Here is a 13733-nt window from a genome sequence, read left to right on the forward strand (position 1 = left end):
CAAGGAGCTGGGTCCGAAGTAGAACAGCCAGGACTAGAATGGGTGCCCATCGTGGTATTCTGGCATTGCAGGCAGATTACCATACCAGCCCCTAAATTTTTTGTTTTTAATTTTAAATGATACCAAAAGTTCCCTCAAACCCCTTCTTCCTCAACTTCAACACTATCTTCTCAAGGACAACTGTTTTGAATATTTCTTTCAAGAGTGTATTAGTTTTGCCTACTCAATAACATGTACGTAGAATAGAACTGAACCTTCCCTGGAAGCCTTCTTTCAATCAGCTTGTTTTTGAGATTCACTCATGCCATTACATGCATTCCTTTTGATTTTTTTGATAGTTGTGATGTGTGGATATACTACATTTTATCTGTTCTATTGATGAAAACTTGGCCAGTTTCCAGTTTGTGTCTATTATGAATGGAGCTACTATGAATATTTGGAACAAGTGTGTTTTTGTGGACTTAATGCTTTCCTGCAGGGCACGCATATGTCAAGTTTTTCCAGCAACTGCTAGAAATTTTTTCCAAAGTGTTAATACCATTTAACACCCTCACCAGAAAATATGACAGTCCATTTGCAGCTCTTGTTTATCAACATTTGTTGGTGCCAGTCTTGTTACTGTTAGTTGCTCTGATGGGTGTGTTGCGGTTATCTTGTAAGATTCTGTTTGTTTTTTTCTTATGTTTTATGTGTTTATTTTTACTGGAAAGTCAGGTTTACAGAGAAGAGAGACAGAGGGAAAGAGCTTCTATCTGTTAATTTACTCCTCAAATAGCCTCAATGGCAATCCAAAGCCAGGAGCCTCCAGGTCTCCCACTTGGGTACCAGATCCCCAGGACTTGGGCAATCCCTTGCTGCCTTCCTAGGCCACAAGGAGGAGGTTGACTAGGAAGTGCAGCAGCTGGGACACAAGCCGGTCCCATTCGGGCTGCTGGCTCCTGCAGGTAGTGTTAATCTTTGGAGCCACCGTAGAGGCTGTGCATTTAGTTAATTTTCTTAGTGTCCTCTAATCAGAGCTGGTTCTTCAGTGTTGTCATTCACAATTTTTTGAGGTTATTTTTGTCATATATATATCAGATTATTATGTTTTCTCTCTTTTTAGATCTTATTTATTTGAAGAAGTAATAGAGGGAGAGACAGAGAGAGAGATCTTTCCTCTACGGGTTCACTCACCAAATGGCCTCAATGGCCAGGGCTGAGCCCGGTTGAACCCAGGAGCCTAGAGCTCCATCCAGGTCTCCCACTTGAGTGGTGGGCAACCATGAACTTGGGCTGCCTTCCCAGGTCCATTAGCAGGGGCTGGACTGGAAGTGGAGCACCTGGGACTCACATCAGTTCCCGTATGGACGCCAGCTTAAGCTGTAGCACTGCAGTGCTGGCCACGTGTGTCTTCTCATTGTTAGACTAAGTTGCTGATTTTGGCATAAATGAGAATATTGTCTTCAGTGGACTGTTTCAAGGGGCCTATGAAGATATTTCTTACTACCGGTGCTGTTTGTTAAGGACTTGCTTATTTTTATTGGTAAGTCAGAATACAGGGAGGAGGAGAGACAGGAAGATTTTCCGTCCACTGATTCACTCTCCGAGCGGTTGCAGCAGCCGGAGCTGAGCCACTCCAAAGCCAGGATCCAGGAGCTTCCTCTGGGTCTCCCATGCAGGTGTAGGGTCCCAAGACTTTGGGCCATCCTTGACTGCTTTTCCAGGCCACAAGGAGGAAATTGGGTGGGAAGCAGTGCTGCTGTGATATGAACTGGCTCCCTTATGGGATCCTGCGCATGCAAGGCGAGGACTTTAGCCACTAGGCTATTACACCGGGCCCAAAATTAAATAAATAAATCTTATATATATTATATTCAGTTTTCATTGGAAAGACAGAGGGAGATGAGACAGAGATCCTCCGTCGGCTGATTCATTCCCCAAATGGCTACAACGGCTGGGGCTTGATAGACAGAAGCAGAGGGTCTCCGTGTGGGCACAGGAGCTCAGTCACTCGAGCCATCTTCCACTACTTCCCAGGAACGTTAACAGGGAGCTGGATTGGAAGTGGAACAGCCAGGTCTTGAACCAGTGCCCACATGGGTTGCTGTTGCAGCTGGTAGTTTAGCTCAGTGTGCCACAGCATTGGCAACTCTGCCCTCTGTTTCATCAACTCATTGGACTCTGATGTGAGAAAACAGCTGTAGTTCCCTTCCTCCAATTTTATTTATTTACCTGATTATTTATTTTTGTTAGTATGGTCTCATAAATATTTTTCTTCTACAGCTTCATACAAATGTAATACTGTGAGACTTTTTAAGATTTTTATTTATTTTTATTGGAAAGGCCTATATACAGAGAGAAGGAGAGACAGAGAAAGATCTTCGATCCACTGGCTCGTTCCCCAAGCAGCTGCAACAGCCAGAGCTGAGTTGATATGAAGCCAGGAGCCTGGAGCCTCTTCTGGTCTCCCATGCAGGTGCAGGGTCCCAAGGCTTTGGGCCGTCCTCAGCTGCTTTCCCAGGCCACAAGCAGGGAGCTGGATGGGAAGTGGAGCCTCCGGGATGCAAACTGGCTTCCATATGGGATCCCGGTGTGTTCCAAGGCGAGAACTGTAGCCAATAGGCTATTGCCCCAGGCCCTGTGTGACTCTTTATGTATCTGGGACAGGCAGATCTGTAAACACAGAAACCAAATGAGAAGTTGCCAGGGAAGTAGAGGGGGAGGAATTTAGGGGGTTTTGACGTTCTTGGCACTGGAAAAATTTTGGAACAAGAGGAAAGATGGTGGTGTTAAATGCCGAGTGTACAAAATGTCCTTGAATTACAAACTTTAATATGATTCAGTGTATGTTACGTGAATGTCACCTCAAAAATCTGTGTTTAACATTATGACTGCCTTCCTACTGAACTTTTGACAGCTTCAACCATTCGGATCTCCTTCACGATGCTGCCCCGGGTTGTGACATGCCCAGAGCTATTTTTGAACATTTCCTTTCTGACACAAGATGTTCTTTCCTTATCTTGTGTATTTCCTGTTCCGGCTCTGAAATCAACTGCTTCTCCAAGGACCCCGATGTCTCTCCTAGGAAAGTGCCCCGTGGTTGCCGAGATCTGGGTGTTGGTTGTGCTTGGCTGTGGTTTGCCGCTGAGGCCGGCTGAGCAGGCAGGGCTGTGGCGGGATGCATGCGTGCTCGTCTGTGCATACATGCACAGTCCGCTGGCTTGTGCAGCAGTGCACAGGAGCTCCTCATGTATTCTTTCACTGCTCTCCTGGGCCCGGCCAAGCCGGGAGCCTGGGACTCGGTCTGGGTCTCCCGTGTGGGTGGGAGAAACACCAGTTCTTGGGCCATTGCCTGCTGCCTCCCCAGGTTCTCACAGGCATGAGGCTGGAATCAAGAGCAGAGGTGCGCTTCAGACCCAGGCAGAGTGATGTGTGAATGCCAGCAACACAGCTGGCATTTTAACTTGTATGCCAAACTCCTCTCCCCACAACTGTGCTTGTCTCTATTCCTGTTTAAAATGACACTCCTAGTTCTAACATACCAACACAGTATTCTCTTCAGTTTTTCCTTTTTGTTTATTCTTTCTCTAACAGCAAGAAAGAAACATTTCATTATCTGCACCGAATTGCTTATTTGTTCCTTTTTTGTATACATAAAAGTGCTTTAGAATCTCTGTGAGACATATCCCTGCCAGAAATATGTTTATTGGAGTAGGAACTTTGCTTAGCAGCCCAAACTTCCCTTTCCACCTTGAAACACAGTACCCAGCCTCTGCTCCTGACTGCAGCTTCCTGCTGATGGCAGACACCAGAGAAGCAGTGGTGGTCACTCAGGGGGTCTGGGTTTGTACTGCTCATGGCCTGGGGCTGTTGCTGGCATCTGGGGAGTCATCCAGTTCTTAGGAACTGAGTCTAGAATGCTTGTGTCTCACTGGCCCTTTCTGCTTGCTTCTCTACCCTTCAAATAAATATTTTAAGAGGGAAATATACTTACTGGTTTGATTATAACATTTATATATAGTTCTTTGTTTTTGACTTGTTGTATTCCAAGTTACTGTTTCTCATAGATTCTTACATTAGCTCGCCTCTTCTCCCATGTGGCCCTTCAGTACAATTACATTACTAGCTTGTAATATAATAAGGTTCACTTGTTAGCGTTTGTGTTCAGTTTGGATTCTCCCTGCATTCTAGTTGGATCTTAATTGTTTATTTTTGAGGATACATGGAGTATTAAATAAAATAAAATTACTGTGGTTTTAAAGTTTTATTAGTTTCAAAAAGTTGGCAGTGCTTCCCAGGGTACTGTTAGCAGGAAGGTCTGGTCAGCATATGGAGCTGGCTGTCCAACCCAGGCCTTCAGCGTAACTGTCGTGTATCTGCAGCATTAATCCCTGGTACTGGGGTTAACGCACTGTGGATATTCGTGGTACGTGTGTTCTCATTTGCATACAGTGTTTCTGAAATTTTTTGGTGTATTTGCAGTCAAATCTCATCAGTCTTGCCTGTTGCATCTGGGTTTTGAGCTTTTACCTACATCAAGTTTAAGTATGAATTCATCAATTTTTTTTTCTTGTACCATATGGTTTGGCTTTATTTTATTCTTTAAAAAATATTAACTTGAGGGGCTTCTTTTATAAACATTTATTTTTTTAGTTTATTACAAAGTCAGATATACAGAGAGGAGGAGAGACAGAGAGGAAGACCTTCTGTCTGATGATTCACTCCCAAAGTGACCGCGACGGCCTGTGCTGCGCCAATCCAAAGCCAGGAGCCCGGAACTTCCTCCAGGTCTCCCATGCGGGTGCAGAGTCCCAAGGCTTTGGGCCATCCTCAGCTCCTTTCCCAGGCCACAAGCAGGGAGCTGGATGGGAAGTGGAGCTGCTGGGATCCAAACTGGCGCCCTTATGGGATCCTGGCGCGTTCAAGATAAGGACTTCAGCCACTAGACCACTGCACCAGGCCGTATTTGAGGGGTTTTTTTTTTTCTTCCTTCCTCCTGCCACTATGGCAGGAGATCTGGTTGGTTGTTTTTTCCCCTCTGGACACATGGAGCCCCTCCTGCTACCATGGCAGGAGCCCTTTTTCTCTTTTCTTCCTAAATAAATCCTACTTTGAAAACTGGAATTGTCCACATGAAAATTCTTCTTTCATGTGAGGCAAAAACAGGGTTGCTGCCCTGGTTTTTTTGTTTGTTTGTTTTGTTTTGCTTCCCCCCCCCCCCCCCATCAAACACCCTACGCCACTATAGCCTTGGGAGCACTGTGGGGCCTGGTTTCCACTGCGTTGATGGCTGTCACAGCCCCAGGACTCCTGTGCTCCCTGTGTGCCTTGTCCAGAGCCGCAGTGACCAGAAAAACAGGCATAAGTGGGACTCAGGAGGTCCTGACGTGGGTAAGAGGAAGAAGAGGGATCCTCCTGTGTTCCTCAGGAAAGGCAAGCTTGGTGATGCCCCTGTGCTGCCCCCCCCCAAAAAAAAAGTTTATTTGAAAGGCATATCAATAGAGAGGGAGATACGCTTTTGCTGGTTTACTTTTCAAATGTTTGCAACTTCTGAGGCTGGGTTAGGCCAAAACCAGGAGCCAGCTGAAGTGGGAGCTGAGGTAGGGACTTGAATCCAGGCACTCGTACATGGGGTGTGGGCGTCTCAGGTGGCAACTCAGCCTGCTGTACTGCAATGCCTGCCCTTGGTTCCATTTTAAAAAATAAATATTTAAATCCCTAATCTGTTTGGAATTTATTCTTATGAATGGTATGAGATAATAGGTCTAATTGTATCTTTTCCAAACAAGGTCTGGTTGCACCAGCACCATTGATTCAAAAGTCCTTCTTGGGACTGGCAGTGTGGCACAGGGGGTGACTTGCCACTCCCACATCACATATTGGAGTGCTGGCCGTTCTGCTTCCAATCCGGTTCCTTGCTGGTGCTCTGGGGAGGAAGCAGAGGACGGTGCAGGTGTCTGGGCCCCTGGCATGGAAGGATCCATACAGAGTTCCTGACTCCTGGCTTTGGCCTAATTCAGCCATGGCAGAGGAAGCCATCTGGGGAATGAATCAGCAGATGGAAGATTTTTCTCTGTTATTCTGCCATTCATTTAAATAAGTTCCTTTAAGTTCATATTTGTATACACATATGCATATGTATGGATGTATATATGTGTGCATAAGTAGAGATTTAATGTTAGAAATTTTCAATTTGTTCTACTTGTCTATTGTACTGTTTTAATTATAGAGGTTTTGTAATGTCTTTTAATGTCTATTAGGACTAATCTTCCATTTGTAAATTTTCCTTAGTGTTTTCTGAGCTATTATTGCATATTAGTTTTGCCCCAACAATGCTAAAATCTTTTTTCCTTTTTTTTCTTTATTCTAAGAATGCTAAAATCTTGTATAACTCTAGGAAATGACTTGTTGAAGCTTTTCTTCCTGAAGATTGATATATTTTTACTGGAAAGACAGAATTAGAGAGAGACAGAGAGGAGAGACAAAGATCTTCATCTGCTAATTCACTCCCTGAATGTCTGCAATGGCCAGAGCTGTGCCCATCCAGAGTCAGCAGGCAGGAGCTTCTTCCTGGTCTCCCACTTGGAGCAGGAGCCAAGGCTTTGGTGGTCCTCTACGGCTTTCCCAGACCACAAGCAGGGAGCTGGATGGAAGGGGCAGCAGCTGGGACACAAACTGGTTGCCCATATGTGATGCTGGCGCTTGAAAGCAGAGGATTAGTCAGCTGAGCCATCACGCTGGCTCCATGTTGGAGATTTTATCGTGTTCACATTATTGCATTGAATTTAAAAATTAACTTAGGAAGAACAGCCATCTTTATAACATTGAACCATAAAAAAAAATTCTGAACAACGATGGATGTTCCATTTGCTCTAGTCTATTTGTTTCTTGGCAGTGTATTAAAATTTTTCTTCCACTTTGCACTTACTAAATTTAATTTTAAATCTTCCTTATTGTATTAGTCATGGCTTTTTGTACCCTGTGTCTTCTGATTTGTGCATGTTTGCGTGTTAACTTCACACCATGCCACTTTGTTGAATTTTTTTGTTGAGGTCTCTCTCTCTAATATTGATTTGAAAGGCAGACTTAGGAAACAAGAAAGAGAATGGGTCAGAGAGGGAAAGGAGGGCGAAGTAGCTTCCATTTTTTCCATTTTCTAGTTTCTTCCCCAAACGGCTGGGTGTGAGCCGAAGTGAAGTCAGCTGCCTGGACCTCCATCTGGATCTTGCACATGAGTGGCAGGGACCCAAGTACTTGGGCTGTCTTCTGCTGCCTTGCCAGGTGCATCCGCAGGAAGCTGGGCTGGAGCTAGAACAGCCAGGCCCTTGAACTGCGGCTGTAATGGAATGTCCAGGTTGCAGACAGTGGCGTAACCAGCTGTGCCTCAACACTGCCTCTTAGTCATTTTCATCATGAAGGGTTATTGCATGTCTTTTTTATGTATGGTATGTTCTTTATATTGAGACTTTTTCTTATTTTCAACTAACTTTGATTCCTGGAATAATCTAAACCTGGTCATAACCCAACTTCATCGTGACCTCTTTCATGTGTTACTAAATCATATTAAATAAATTTTATTTAACACTTTTTTGCATTTCTGTTCATTCTTGGTGTCAAGCTTATACTATAAAGAGCTAGCAATGTGGCAGAGTAGGTTAAGCCATCACCTGCTATGCCAGCATCCCATATGGGTGCAGGTCAAGAATTGGCTGCTCCATTTCCAGGCCATCTCTGGCTTATGTGCCTTGCTTATATCTTTATACACATTGATGTAATTTTTATTTTCCTAATGGTGGTTATTCTTGTCTCTTAATCACAGTGCTTGTGCTCCTGCTATGTGCTTGGGGACCCAGAAGAAGCTCCTGGCTTCAGCCTCGCCCCGCCCTGGCTGTTGTCGCTGTTTGTGGAGTAGCCCAAGATCCATTTCTTGCCCTCTCTGTCCCTCTCCTCCCCCTCCTGCCTTTCCCTCCCTCCCTCTCTCTGACTCTGCCCTTAAAGTAAATTTTTAAAAATAGATCATTTCTTTTTAATTAAAGATTGATTTATTTTTATTGGAAAGGCAGATATACAGAGAGGAGGAGAGACAGAAAGATCTTCAATCTGATGGTTCGCTCCCCAAATGGCCCCAATGGCTGGAGCTGAGCCGATCCGAAGCCAGGAGCCTGGAGCTCTTCCAGGTCTCCCATGTGGGTGCAGGGTCCCAAGGCTTTGGGCCGTCCTCAACTGCTTTCCCAGGCCACAAGCAGGGAGCTGGATGGGAAGCGGTGCTGCCGGGATTAGAACTGGCACCCGTATGGGATCCCGTAGCGTGCAAGGCAAGGACTTTAACCACTAGGCTATCGCGCCGGGCCCAAAAATAGATTTTTTTTTTGAAGAATTAATGTAAGATTAAAATCATATGTTCTTGATGTTAGTAAAACTTGCCTGTAAGAGGAGTTTGCTCTTTTGGGAAGTTTTCTCATTATTAATTTCTGTAATAGTTATAGGACCATTCAATATCTCTGTTCTTAAATTTTCTTGAGGTTTTTTCCCCTAATTTTTTATTTCATACTTTTTGAAAAGTTGAGCTGGTATGCTGCTTTGTTTAAGAAGTTCTCATCATTTGTTGTGTTGCCTATATCTAAGTCACCTAGGTAGATGTACAGGTTTTTTTCTTTGCTTTTGTTTTTATTCTCAAGCCATTTGCAGGGAAGTCACAGACAAAACACATCAATGCTAATTCAGCAGGTAACTTTTAAGATTTAGGGCATTCCTGTGGCTTGCATGGTGGCATAGGCTACCTGCAATGCTGGCATCCCGTGTGGTGCTGGCTTGTGTCCCAGCGGCTGTGCTTTGAACTCATTTCCATGGTAATGTGCCTGGAAAAGCAGTGGAAGGTGACCCAAGTGCCTGGGTTCATGCCACCGCGTGGGAGGCTCAGATGGAATCCCACGCACCTGGCTTTAGCTTGGCCCTATCCTGGCCGTTTCAGGGTAATTAGTGAATGGAAGATTTCTCTTTGTGTCTCTTCCTCTTTCTCTGTCTAGATCATTTTCCATGTAATTACAATTCTGTCATCAAACCTAAAATGTTTAACCTCGATAGAATTATGATGTATACGATGCAAATCCACATTGCTGCATCTGTGGTCTTTACATGACGAGGGGGCGAGCGTGGGAATCGGGGTCGAGCCGAAGGACATGCGCCATGCCTCGTTACCGTTTTCTTTCATCTCCAGCTTAGTTTTTCCTATGACACTGGCATTTTTAGTTGAGTCATTTTTTTTTTACAGAATGCTTTTACTTTATTTCTTAATAAACCAGTTGAAGTAATTTTTATTTTCCTCCTGGTAGTTATTCTTGTCTCTTAAACACAGTAATCATTCCTAAGAACTAGTTTTTCATTTTGTTGGTCCCTTATAACTATTTTCTGTTTCAACAAATTTTGCTTTTACTTTTATTGTTTTCTTCCTTTTTGACGGTGTATTCTGTTGTAGTATCTTAGGGTGAATATTTGAAGCCTCTATTCTCTTAAATTTCTAAATCTGCACTTTTTTCTTAGAATACCTGTCCTATCTGTATTATACAAAAAGAAATTTTTTAAAAAAAGATTTATTATTTTTTGTTGGAAAGTCAGATTTACAGAGAGGAGAGAGAGAAAAAAAAAATCTTCCAGATTTTTCTTTGCATTGGTACTCCTAGAGCTGTACCGATCCAAAGCCAGGAGCCAGGAGCTTCTTCTGGGTCTCCCGCACAGTTACAGGGTCCCAAGGCTTTAGGCCATCCTCTACTGCTTCCCCAGGCCACAAGCAGGGAGCTGGAAGGGAAGTGGAACAGCTGGAACAAAAATTGGCACCCATATAAGATCCAGTGCATGCAAGGCAAGGACTTTAGCCACTAGGCTACCATACTTGGATCAAAAATTAATATATTTTTATTACTTCATTTCTAAGTTTTTTCTTTCCTGTTTGATGTCTGAGTTATTTAGAAAAAATGTCTAAATTATTTGTTATGTAGTTCAATTAAATTATTTGTTATGTTCTGCAGTGATTATCACTAACAGCAGTGTATTGTATGCTTAACAGTTACTAAAACTAGTTTTTAAGTGATTTCACCACAAATAAATGATCAGTATGGGAAGTTAAAAATGCCTTCATATGTTTTTGTTTAGGTTATCTTTTTATTAGTGACATATTAGTTACATTGCTGTGAGATAAAGGGATCCATATGATATATGTATTAGGAAGTTCATTGAAATTGCTTTTATGCCCTCATTTACATGTGCAGTGTTTGCTGTTGATTTTTAAGATTTATTTTACAGGCCTGGCACAGTGGCCTAGCAGCTAAAGTCCTTTCCTTGCGTGTACTGGGATCCCATGTGGGCGCCAGTTCTAATCCCTGCAGCTCCACTTCCCATCCAGCTCCCTGCTTGTGGTCTGGGAAAGCAGCAGAGGATGGCCCAAAGCCTTGGGACTCTGCATCCGTGTGGGAGACCCAGAAGAAGCTCCTAGCTTCTGGTTTTGGATCTGCTCAACTCCAGCCATTGCCAGGAACTTCTTCTAGGTCTGCCATGTGGGTGTGGAGGCCCAAGGCTTTGGGCCATCCTATGCTGCTTCCCCAGGCCACAGACAGGGAGCTGGATTGGGAAATGCAACAGCTGGGGCGTCAACCTGCGTTCATGTGGAATGCCAGTGCCACAGGTGGAGACCCAGTCAGTGTGCCATGGTGCCAGCCCTGTGTGGTATTTTTATAGATGTCCCAGAAACACTTGAGATGAATGTCATCACTTGTTGGCACATTATTCTATGTTTTGTTTATATAAATCTTACGAGTTTGGGGTTCACCTTGTGGTGCTGCATGTGAAGTCAGCACGTGTTAGGCCTGCACCTCTTAGGAATGTTGGTTTCAGTCCTAGCTGCTCCATTTTTCTTACCATATTTTTGAATTCTCCCGTTTTTCTTAGAACAAATTCTAAAATTATTTCTCTTCCTCTAGCATCTTATTTTCTTTTTCTAGGAGAAAAATTAAGGATGGAAAATCATACAAAAGCAGTATAATAGTTATATGACTATCACCAAGAAGCAGCAAATATTTAAGATTTTTGCCGTATTGTTTCAAATGTGTGTTTGTCATAATTAATCATGCGCAGATAGCTATAGATACATTGATATGTATTTATCCATAAAAGATACATAGCGATTCTTGACTGTGATCTCAATGTTATATAAATGTTACTATTATTATTATGGATTGCTCAGAAACTTTTCCGTATAACCCTGTGTATTTTAGGCCCAGCCATGCTGATATCTGATATGCAGTTTATTCATATAGCCAGCTAAACAGTGTATAATTACGTTATTATACCGCAATGTATTTGTCCCTCTATTGAGGACTTTTCTGATATTCTAAACATTGATGCAACGAATTTTTTTCTCTTGTGCAGCATGTAGTGTGTGTATAAAAATGGTGTCACTAGGTCTGCGGTCAGGATGCAGGTTTTGTGAACATTTATATCCTTTTTATTCCATGAAAGGCCGTGGCAAGTAGCCCATGCATCATGACATGATTGTGCAGGAAGACTCTTTGCAGTGGTGACGCCCTCTCTGGCTCTGGCATCGCTCAGTGTGCCGTTCTGCCTTCTCTCCTAGCGGCAGTACATTCCTGTGAAAGTGAGGAGCAAGGCCTTCTGGATCTTCCTGTGGGAATACACCGTGATGTATGTGGGAAGCCTGGTGGTAATCGTTTGCCTCTCCTTCTTCCTTCTCAGCTCCTGGGATTTCATCCCCGCGGTCTATGGCTTCATGTAAGTTATGACCTCGCTAGGAAACCACGGGCACTCATGGGGTTTTCGTAGTCCCAGCTGGAATCAGAGGCTTGGTCACCAGGGAGAAGGAACAGTGCCTCAGCAGCAGCCGCAGGGCTTGTTAGAAGGCCGATCTGTGTACCTGGCCCGAGGCTCTGGTGAAGTAGGTCAAGGGTAGGGGCCGAAGAATTTTATTTTTGAAGTTGTCAGATGATCATGCTGGTCCAGGGAGTACAGCTTAGATCAGTGGGATTAAAAAGCCAACTACCAACCTCTGACTGGGTTCATGTCCAAATTGGGGAGGGAGGACATATTCCTGTACTTCAAGGAGGTCCCTGACAATTTACAGATTTACAGAGAGAAGGTGAGACAGAGAAAGATCTTTCATCTGCTGACTCATTCCCCAAGTGGTCGCAGTGCCTGGAGCTGAGCCAATCCCATCCGAAGCCAGGAAGTTCATCTGGGTCTCCCATGCGGTGCAGGGTCCCAAGGCTTTGGCCTGTCCTCTGCTGCTTTCCCAGGCCACAAACAGGGAGCTGGGTGGGAAGTGAAACAGCCAGGACCCAAACAGGAGCCCATATGGGATCCTGGCACATGCATGGCAAGGACTTAAGCACCCGGCTATTGTACCAAACCCTCCCTGGCAGTTTTAACTGCCTGCTGCGATGTGATTGTCCTTAAGAGAGCAGCCAAATGTATTTGCAATGCTCCAAACTTACCTGAGTGTGTGTTCATGAATTCCACAAACACTTCTAAGTGCCAGCTCTGCATAAGGCCTGAAGAACTGGTGACTGCCCTATGCTTGAGCTCACAGCCCGGCGGGTGGCCGGTAGAATGGCAGAACTGCCATCAGGGACTCCCTGCTGCTGACTTGGGTTCGGTTCTGGCTGAACCTAGCAGGAGGTTCCTTGTAGATCTTTATGCTTTGCCTGGTTGGGAGCTTGTATTGCCTGCTCAAAGCTTTTCCTGGCTTTCTGCTGGGTCTCGCATTCTGTTCTTTATCTCATTTCACAGAAAAGGAAATATAGTAACAGCAGGAGACCAATGCTGACCCAGAGTAGAAGCCTCAGCCAGGGAAATCTGACTGAGCCATTGTATGTCCCTTCCTCTCCATGCCCCCTTCGGTACCCTTTTGAATTCTGAGTTGAGACCAATTTAAACTCCGTTTTTTTAAAGCTATTTTTCATTTATTTATTTTAAAGGCAGTTACAGAAAGGGAAAGACAGAGAGGTCTTTATCTGCTGGTTCACTCCCCAAATGACTGCAGTGGCTGGAGCTGAGCCCATCTGAAGCCAGGAACCAAAGCTTCTTCCAGGTTTCCAAGGGGGGTATAGGACCCCAAGGACTTGGACCGCCCCCTACTGCTTTCCCAGGCCATAAACAGGGAGCTGGATTGGATGTGGAGCAGCCAAGACACAAATCGGTGGTCCTATGGGATGCCAGGGCCACAGGCTGAGGCTTAGCCTACTGCACCACAGCACTGGTCCGAAAATTTCACTTTTTTTTTTTTTTTAATAAAATTAGGATGTAATGTTTTAAAATAATCAGAACTTCAGCAATCTTTTATTTAGCCAAAGTCTTCCAGTGAAGCTTCAACTTTTTGCTAGAGTTCTGGAGGCCCTATGTTTCCTCTTCAGAACCTTGCCAGTGTGTCCCAAAGTCCCAGAAATCTCACTGCAGTGGCTGGCACTCAGTCTTCTGGCCCCCACTGTGAGGAGGCGGGACAGGATCTTTGAACTTGTTTTGGGCAGTCTTTGAATTGCTAAAAAAGTGTTGGCTTAAAATCTATTGTTTCTTTTCCTGCCACTGTGGCAGGGAGTAAGGGTCTTTTCTATCTCAAAGCCCCCTCACTAGGATTGGAGCCTCCTTTCTCAGCTTTTCTAATAAATCTTGCTTTAAAACAAACAAAATCTGTTCTTTCTTTGTTACAGCACTAAGTTCTGTCTCCTCCTTTTAAACTGTGCTGGGCAATA

General features: G+C 44.2%; 1 protein-coding gene across 2 annotated transcripts in view; it reads left to right on the forward strand.

Moving 5' to 3' along the window:
* The window catches only part of PIGU (phosphatidylinositol glycan anchor biosynthesis class U), an 81855-nt gene that overhangs the window by 47965 nt on the left and 20157 nt on the right, over window positions 1-13733 (forward strand). For both annotated transcript variants that reach the window (XR_009247427.1, XM_004585741.4), the window contains exon 8: window positions 11606-11760. Coding sequence is in view for 1 of the 2 variants with exons in the window: in XM_004585741.4 (XP_004585798.2) it covers window positions 11606-11760 (155 nt within the window). In the remaining variant the exon portion in view is untranslated. The remainder of the gene's footprint in view (window positions 1-11605; window positions 11761-13733) is intronic.

The sequence above is a fragment of the Ochotona princeps genome, chromosome 22 (assembly GCF_030435755.1).
Source record: "Ochotona princeps isolate mOchPri1 chromosome 22, mOchPri1.hap1, whole genome shotgun sequence".
NCBI lineage: Eukaryota > Metazoa > Chordata > Mammalia > Lagomorpha > Ochotonidae > Ochotona > Ochotona princeps.